Source organism: Vicia villosa, linkage group LG2 (genome assembly GCF_029867415.1).
Source record: "Vicia villosa cultivar HV-30 ecotype Madison, WI linkage group LG2, Vvil1.0, whole genome shotgun sequence".
NCBI classification, from domain to species: Eukaryota; Viridiplantae; Streptophyta; class Magnoliopsida; order Fabales; family Fabaceae; genus Vicia; species Vicia villosa.
The window spans coordinates 39,299,811-39,309,773 of record NC_081181.1 but is presented as its reverse complement, the minus strand read 5'-3'; the positions used below and the strand labels follow the sequence as shown (position 1 = coordinate 39,309,773).

The window sequence follows — 9,963 nt, the reverse complement described above, 5'->3', positions numbered from 1 at the left end:
TATTTTTGACAATATTTTTTTACAATAGCATGTAATGCTAGTTCGTATATTGGAGATGAGTAAAAAACAAAGTATATCATAGCAGTAGAATAAATGATTAAGAAAAAGCAGAAAAGTCTTATATTAAGTGAACAGAAATAAAATTACATAGTTGTTACTAAACCAAAAGGAATAGACTTACAAGTCTTATTTGTTTATGCGGCGATCCAAACAAAAAACAAATACAGTGGAAAGGAATTAAAACATGTCCACACCATAAAACAAAAACACACCAAAACATACATAAAATTATGCAGGAACTACTAATCTATCTTCTCTAGTTTTATAATTTTCTTGAGTTTGTTTGATGAAAGTTCTCCATCACAAGTGGCATCCGAGGTTGTTGACTCGCTTGATGCGCCTGGAAACTGTCTTTTGCCAGTAGGAGTAAGTGGATCTGTGCTGTGCGTCGAAGTCACATCAAGATCCTGTTACATAAGTGAACAAACATCACACAATATTAAGGTTCATCAGTACATTCAAAGTGGAGTACATTTCACTACAGTAAATGCCCTTACGACGACAAAATGAGGTTCGGAAAGAACAGTGGTCGTTGCTTCAACACCGGGTTGTTTCATCTACAAATCATTCGAAAGATATTACAAAATCATAATATGCGCGAAGACAGTTTAAAATGAATTAACTTGCATAAGATATGCAAAGATTAAATTCAAATACTTCATCTGTGTCAAACTGATCAGCAAGCTCTTTCACAAAAGGGTCATTCTTCAATAGCATAACGACCGAGGCATTCTTCCACCATGGTTGCCACTTGATTTTGAAATCCATCTTGCGATCCAACATCTGATCCAATGCCAGTGGGAATTCCAAGGGATCATGAATGCCAGCCTGTAGGATAATGCAAGCCAATGATCAGTTAAGCCTGGCATAGTTGTCTATGTTTTTCTGACACTATCTAAACGGAAATACCTTAATCATTGTATGACGCAGCTGAGAAGCAGACAATCCCAAAAGAAGCTCACACTCTCTGTCCCAAAATAGAAAGTTACGGCTATTCTCGACATGAGTAACTTCAATCTCAATCTTATACCTACATTGGCAGTATACATAGAGTACACAAACAGGTCAGTGTCAGTATCTTGATGATCACACATATAAATGAAATAACATAAATCATGTGACAAGTATGTCAACCTAAAAATCTCTGCCTCAGTGAAATGTCCAGTCTCACACTCAAACGGAGGTCTGTCACCACGCGCAATACATGAGCAAGCATGACAACCACGATAATACCAGCCACACGGAGAGGCCACCAGCGTTTTAGTTTCTCCAACAGTCGCACAAAATGTAATCTGCAATTATGGAACCAAAGGATAATACGATACACAGTCAAATGCAACGGAAAAATGGCAATATATACTATATCACAATAAATTGCCAACAACTTCCAAACATATAGTTCTAAGTTTTATGATATCCCGAATAGGCATTATAACGGCCTTTGAAAGCAATTTATGAACAGGAGTCAACTATTGATTTTCAGAGTTCTATGCCGAAAGCTGGGAATTGGAACCCTCCTGCCCAGACAAGGTAATCATGGACTCCTTCGGAAAGCTGTCAAAGGAAGACAGTAATGTAACCATCACATCGCATAAAAATGGAAACCACACAAGAGCATATCGAGGGAGCATACCTTTCTATAAATTCTTTCATCGGCAGCAAATCGGTATTCAGACCAAGCATGGCGACATTAAACGTGTTTGACACGGACATTGGAAACTTTCCTATACAAATAGAATGTTACATAACTTTCTATATCAAAATATGAGGATATCTTACACCAAACTTGTTCAATTACTAACCCTGTTCCTTGACTTTAGCATATTGGAGCATGACAAACATAGGCCCAGAATCATCTCCACGCTCCTGTTTGAACTTCATGAATTGTTCAGCATAGGATTCCCAAAGCGTGCAATTGATAGTATTCTCACTGAAGAAATAATACAAACCATGTCATCTACATAGTCACATAAGATATGTTTGATAAATTACACAAAATATATAAATACAAACCCGCCGTCCCGCAACATCATGTTAATCTGCTGCTTCCGGGCACCTGATGTGGTCTGAGAATACCCAATACTTTCCAACATACCAATGACATCTTAAAACACATACATCAAAAAAAAGCTTAACATGAAACAACATATAAAAAACAAATGCAGTAAAACAGAATAGAGGTACAATATTTTACCTACTAGCACATCCTTGTTAAAGTTACCGTTTATTATATCAGTAAATTTAGTAAACACCAGCGGTTTTGGCGGTATTTCCGCGTTGTTATCATCTGTAACCGTTGTGTCGGCGGTAAACTTCAACATAAACTTATGAGACAAAGGTCTGAAAGCCGCAACATTTGGCTGAACCTTAAAATTGGAAACAGTGTAACTATGATCCAAGGCCATTTTTTCAGAAAATAGAGATACATGCGGTGCAGGAACAACAACATGTATGTCACCACCCTGAAAAAATAAATAATATTAGACAGACAACAAACCAAAGAAATCACTTCATTACCGATACATCAACAAAAATCATCTCAAAATGCTCCCTCTTGTTCGAAACAACTTTCCATTTGTGGTGCACTCGAACAGAAACTTTCCAAAGTTCTTTGCTGTCATTGATGTCACAGATTTTCGCTAATGGTCTCGCCATATTGTACAATGGTATGATACTACAGAAAAGTGTAGGCAACAAATACTATAAATAACAAAATCATAAGGTAGAATGTAGGAGTTACAAACTCTTCATTACATAACCATAATCGATGCTGAAGCTGAATGGAAAGAAGCATATAAAGTCCTCATTAAGTTCTTTATGTAACACATAATTATGCAGCATAGAAGATGCATGGACAGAACTACCTTAATGCCAATTATGTAACACATCAATAGTGGAATCTGGAAGAACATACCTGTTATACCCCAAAATTTGCCCACATCTTTTTTCAAGAAAAACTCCAATCTGAAAATTAAGAGTCTCATATAATCATGGATTTTTATTTCAACAAATATCCTGACATATGAAATACTTAGTTTTTAGAAGTTTTCTTATACAGTAATTTGGCTTGCAGTTGAATTTATTCTTACGCAAACGCCAAATACTGTTTATTACTTCACACATGCTATTTATTTATTTACAGATAAATAGTACTGACACAATTGGTACAGAGTTAAATCTTTTTGCAGGCGCAAAATCAGGAAACTCAGACTGTACTGGTAACAAGTAGATTATTATTATCTTTTGTTTCCCACTAATTTTTGTACTATATTCCCTTATTTTCAAAAATCTTTTCAAATCTCTTTTTCAAAAATCAAATCCTAACTTTATTCTCTATCTCTCTTTTTCCCAACACTATCATCCACTTTCTTTCAAATCTTACTTCCACTCAAATTTTCCTTTTGTACGGAATCACTTCATCCCCCAACGTCTCTATTTTCTTTCCATTCTATAAATACCCCCCATCTTCTTCCATAAAATCTCACATCAAATTCTAACTCATCTTTCAAATTCCTACCTCATATCTATTTTCTCTTCTTCCCTGACAAGAATGGCAAAGTGGATAGAGACACTGTTTCTTACTGTCATCACCATTGCAATGGTTGCACTCCCAATCATCTACATGTTATTGTTCATAGCATGGGTCATTAACCGTCATTCTTAAAATTTGCCGTATTTCTTATTTCTTAAATATACCGTTTATTCGTCGTACTGTTCAATATAGTATGTAATATTTGTACTGTCAGTATTAAATGTTGTACTATCTGTCATAATATTGCTTAATTACTAAGATAATATTTTATGTGTTTTCTGCCAGTCAAATATTCCTATGTCTGTGCACTAAATGATTTTCAGGGTTATTATCGGTAATTTTGCCCGCATACCGTAAATATTAGTTATTTATTATGTCTATGTTTTTTTTAACAAGTCATGTAAATAAACTTTCATTTTTCACATAAAACAAAAACAACAAAAAAAAGAAAATTAACTTTGACTGTTGATTTTTCACTCTAACTGCTACTTGAATAGTCAGTCAACAGCCAAACTGCTGGCAGTACAATTCTCAGTGTTTGTACCATCAATCAAATCAATCTTTCACAATTCAAAATTCCAAGATCTTTGTGCTAGAAGTCTTCTGAATATCACGCGATTAGCAGAGACTCAACACTGCACAAAAATCAGGTACGCTTAACTGTCTCCTACACAAACAGTCCCTAATCAGGGTTTTTCTTGTTTTTACAGGAGCAACAAGTTTTTGAGAGCTCAAATGGATTTCATACACATCCATATATCTCAAAGTACCATCATACAAATTTTCAAACTTCAATTCACTCAGACGCACCGTCAGCAGCTCAAACAGTCAACAGACGACCCGTTTGACCAAAAAGTCAACAGACAGTCAAAAATGAAATTTTTTGTCAAAGTCCATATTTTGTCAAAGGATTCATCATTTGATCATTGGATGATCATAATTCATCAAGGAAAGATCAAAAATCAACAAAACCCTAAGATTCAAAATTAGGGTTTTTGCCTGAAAAGTCAACTCAACTTTGACTGATCATAACTCTCTCATCCTTCATCCAAAAAATTCAAACCAAAGCTTATTTTGAAGGAAATTCAATTATCTTTCAAATGCCATTGATCCCATGGTCATTGGATTCACCATTTGAAAAATATGATCAAAGACATTACAGGTCATTTTCAAAGTCAACAAAAAGACACTTTTTTCAAAAGGACACACAAGGAGCTTCAAAAATCATTTTGACATGAGACCAAAGGCATTGGTTAGAGGACTCTTTGAGGTTTCCAAAAAGTGCAAGATCTCCTTCATATGACAAAAATTGAGGGATTTACACCTTGTTGAAGTTGGCTAAATTTTGGGAAAATGCATGAAATCAACATTGCTCAAAAATGTATTTTTTCCAAATGGGGCCAAGTTTTCAGCATTCAAACATCATTTCCATGATATTATGGGCCTCCCACGACCAAGACTAAGCCCACACCATTTTTATTCATTTTTTGCTTGATTTTATCTTATTTTAAGATTAAAATTAAAAGGAAAATGGATGGATAAATGGTAGCTTAACTTCCAAGCATGACTCACCCAAGGAATCTTCATCTTTCTGCAGAGAATTGAAGAGCAAGGCAGATGCATTGAAGACAAGAGGACTTGGTCAATAATTCAAAGCTTTTTTAATATAAAAAATGCAAGAATTCCACAAAGGCAACTAGTTGCTTCTTAGCTTCAATTCTAAGCACACAATGCTTATAAATAGGCTAGCATGCTTCAGTAACAAGGAGACACGAATCAGAAACAAAGCCTTGCTCATATACACTTGTAACCACTTGAAAAAATTCAAAGAAAATTCAAATTCGAGTTTTTAATTTCAGTCCATTTCAATACAAACTAAGCACTCAAACATCATCTCTGAGCTTCACTAAAACAATTCCAATCATTTCCAAGTCTTAAACCTCATTGAATCGAGCTATATAGGCCACGGTTTGTTCAAACTAAAACCAACTTATATCTCATAACACACGCATATTTAACAAGATGTAGATGCATAATTGTGTTTGGTTTGAAGCTCTGGTCGTTTCTGGAGCTTCAATTGGATTTTAATGGCTGTTTGTAGCATATACCATTTTAGGGTTTTCTTAGCTCAAAATTAGGGTTCTTCATTAGGGCCAAAATTAAAACAAATTAAGGGCAGGGTTACATTCAGTGGAACAAGACGAATCCAATGGTACCATCGCGCCTGATTTCTATGCTCGTTTACCCCTTTTCGTTATTTTGCAGGTATGAAGCTCATCAATTACAGCGCTCTTTCATAAAAGCGCTGTAAAAGGTCCTAGCGAGAGGTTGAAGATGATGAGGTGTCCCCACCTCATTGGACAGCCAGCGCGCGTACTTTTTAAAATTTCCTCTAATTCTGTGCTTTGCAGGTGTACTGATCACCACGTGCCTCAATTTCTGGACCATCTGATCTCATTTAATGAATCATCCAACGCGCCAGATCAAACAATCCTTATCATGGACCCTCAATCCAACCACACATGATCAGTATCCTTTTATTTTCTATTTTATTTTAATTTCTTTGTTAAATTAATTAAAAATAGTTTTAAAAATCCAAAAAATACACAAAAAATATTTTTAGACTTCTAAAATAATATATTATTTTCTGAAATAAAAATATTTTATTTTTCTTCAAAATTTCAATATTTTGCATAATTAATTAGTATATATTTATATATTTGCTTTTTAATTATTCTAACCAATCAAAAAATCATAAAAAAAAATTGTTCTTTATGTTAAATATTGTTTACATATTATAAACTAATTTTGTACATATTTTGAATAATTTTCTCCTTAAGTTTTAATTATTTGTATAATTATTTGTATAATTATGTTTTAATTAACTTAAATCAATTTCAAATCAATTCCAAAAATTCCAAAAAAATTAGTTTTGTTTTAAAATTAATTAACAAATATTTTGTACATATTTTAAACTTAATTTCTAGGTTTAAATCTATTTTCATCTTTTTTCTTCATTTTAATTTAATTAATCATGCATTAATTATAATTAAAACCAATCATAAAAAATCCAAAAACATGCCTTTTATTTTTCTTGCAATTTAAATTCCTAGATAAATGTATAGGATGTCAAATTCATGTAAATAGGCTAGTTTACATTTCCTGCACAATCGATGTAATAGCGTAGATTTACTTTCCGCACTTTACATTTCCGCATTTTAATTTCCCGCACATATAAACTGCGTGTATGTCAAAGATAAAATTGAACCGTTAGATCACTAACTTCAAAGATAAAATATCTGAATCCAATCACAATCACACTTGCACCTCTTAAGGTAATCCCTTCTCATTCTTTTCAAAATCAAAGTCAAAATTCTACTATTTTGAGTACAAAATCGAACCTTGCGTTTATATCCGGTGAAAGGATAGATTTTTAAAGGAAATAGGATAAAGACCTTACAACTCAGGGTAGACCTCCTAGTTTGCTTGCTCAAATCAAAACAAACAAAATTCTCATACACTGTTGTTTTTCAAAACAAAACTTTCAAAAAAGACAATACTTTGTATATATCCAAACACAGATTATTACAAGGTTAACGTTCTTTTCAAAACATCTTTCGAAAGATAAACAAGCATTTTGTATACATCCACACACGGATCATTACAAAATTCAAATTACAAAGGTATTTGAAACCACATATGAGCATTCTAAAGCAATTGAAAAGTGATCGAAAAACAAGTGAGCTAAGCAAACTTAAGAGCCCATGGATAACCATGGATACAAAGGGTGCTAACACCTTCCCTTTGTATAACCTACCCCCTTACCCAGAATTTCTTAAAGGTCTTTTTTCTGTTTCTTTTATAAACCTTTCCTTAATTGGATAAAATAAAAGGTCGGTGGCGACTCTGTGATTTTCAAAAATGCGAAAGCATTAAGCGATAAAAAAGAGTCAGTTCACGTATCTCTACAGAACAGAGGTATGGCCCGGAATTAAAAATCGGAGGTCCACAGAACTGGCGACTCTGCTGGGGAAATACTTTCAAAATAATGTTTTCAAAAGGGGTTACCTTAAGAGAATATATCACTTCGATGATTTCAATTGTTTGACTTGATTGCTCTATTTTTCAAAGGTTTGTTGGGGTATTTTGCTTGTGTGAAAGATTCTAACCCGAATCTCGAGATACCTTAAGTATATGACAATAGACCAAGGAAACTGTACGGCATGTACCGATACGGTTGATCTGGTAGTCATCGTTAGTGCGATACTTTGGTTTATACCGATGTCCCTTGAAAACGATCAAGGAGTATATTAGGCTTCCGAAATGTCATTAAACACTAATTTGTCTTAGAACCTTTTTAGTTGAACTTGACTTGTGGCCTATTAAGTGGCTAGCTTTGAAATTGATCGAAGTTAGTTATCCTCGAGGAATATTTTGATCGGCCGCTCGAGCGCCGTATTGAGATGTTACTTCCAAGGATCATAGAACCCGAATGCTATTCTAGGACAGGTTTTAACCAACTCAACTTCAGTGGGGAGGGTATCACCTATCAGCTCCATGCAAGCCTTTAAACCTAAGGCTATTGTTTGATTTGTTTTTGTGTGCCACATGTTTGCATCATAAGCATATCATTTTTGCACCAAACACTTCAAGGATCAAAGAGTTTACCTTTGTTTTTGCAGGTAATGGCTCCCGCCACCAAAGATTACATCCGAATCAACATCTCAACGGTACCATCTGAACTAAAAGACTTAGTGTCAGAATTCCCCAGGAATGTTCAATTCACTGAAAGGCATGGTCACCTACTCCATTTGGTTACCTCAAAATTTGAAGAAGACATGATACGGGTCCTGTTCCAGTTCTTTGACCCTGAACATCATTGCTTTACCTTTCTTGATTACCAGTTGGTACCCACTTTGGAAGAATTCTCTGAACTAATGGGATTGCCTGTTCGAAATCAATTACCTTTCACTGGTTTAGAAAGGATTCCAAAACCTGAAATCATTGCTGCTGCTTTACATCTGCGGAAATCAGAAATCGAGTCCAATTGGGAAACAAAGAGTGGAGTTAAGGGTTTGCTTGCCAAGTTCTTGTTGGAAAAGGCTCGACTACTGCTAGAAAACAAAAGTTATCCAGCTTTTGAGGAAGTTATGGCCCTTTTGATCTATGGGTTGGTTTTGTTCCCAAATCCCGACCAGTTCATAAGTGTACACATCATCAACCTTTTCCTAAACCGTAACCCGGTACCAACATTGCTGGGAGACATTCTACATTCTCTACACACTCGTACCATGAAGAAACGAGGAACTCTCATGTGCTGTATACCACTACTGGCTAGGTGGTTTACATTTCATCTTCCCCGATCAGTGTTGAGAAATGAACAAAGAATGCATTGGTCTCGCAGGATTATGTCTTTGTCTCATTCAGATATCCGGTGGAGCAACTTCTTTCAAAGAGACATTACTATCATTGATCATTGTGGAGAGTACCCTAATGTGCCACTCCTTGGCATCAAAGGAGGCATCACTTACAATCCCTCTTTAGCTCTACGCCAATTCGGATATGCAAGGAGCAACGGTCCTCATGACATGATTATCCATGGCATTGTGTTTGATTACGAGAATGATTCTCATAGACACCGACGAAGGTTCATACATGCATGGGGCAGTGTCTATAGAATAGAAAGCAAAACTCTGGGGCAATGGAATTCTATTCCTATGGAACCTTACCTCAGATGGGTCCGCACTCATGCTCAGAAACTCCTTATGCCATATCCTGCTGTTCTACCTGTGACTATTGAACCAGAGGTCGAAGGATATGAACCTCAAGTTATTCTACACCCGGACATGCCAACTGACCTAGAAGAGTTGCAAAAATCTTGGGTTCAACTCAAAGAGGAAAGAGACACCTTCAAATCATACTGTCAAGACTATGAGAAAAGGATATTGGAGCTCACCGGACAGCTTCAAGAAGAACAGCAGATCAACACATTCCTGGGGGCAAAGAGAAAGCGTCCACGGGAGACCTGAAGGATCATTTATTTTATTTCTGTCTTGTAAGCCCAAATGAGGCAAAGAAAAAAGAAGCAAAAAAAAAAAAAAGAAATAAATTGATTAACTAACGTTTGTTTCTTCTTTAACAAATCTAAACTCTAAGATCCTTGAAACATTGCACACACATTTCACTTCATGCATTGCATATACATTTCATACATTGCATTCATATACATTGCACATACATTTCATACATTGCATACACATGGCATCCAGTCATACACATTGCATAACAGGTTCACATGACGGATTTCTCATCTTCTCGCTGTTTATTTCAGTCAGAAGAGATGGAATCTGAAATGAGCATCAAGAATCTCG

General features: G+C 35.3%; 1 protein-coding gene across 1 annotated transcript; it reads right to left on the bottom strand.

Annotated features, from left to right (window-relative positions):
* Positions 1-302: 302 nt before the first annotated feature.
* Positions 303-2,715, bottom strand: LOC131648886 (uncharacterized). The gene is made up of 10 exons (XM_058918617.1): positions 2,578-2,715; positions 2,282-2,522; positions 2,074-2,164; positions 1,863-1,990; positions 1,694-1,784; positions 1,209-1,352; positions 970-1,090; positions 718-888; positions 543-617; positions 303-467 (listed from the first exon to the last, which is right to left on the bottom strand). Exons 1-10 carry the CDS (start codon positions 2,713-2,715, stop codon positions 303-305), a joined length of 1,365 nt encoding a protein of 454 aa, XP_058774600.1.
* Positions 2,716-9,963: the final 7,248 nt, after the last annotated feature.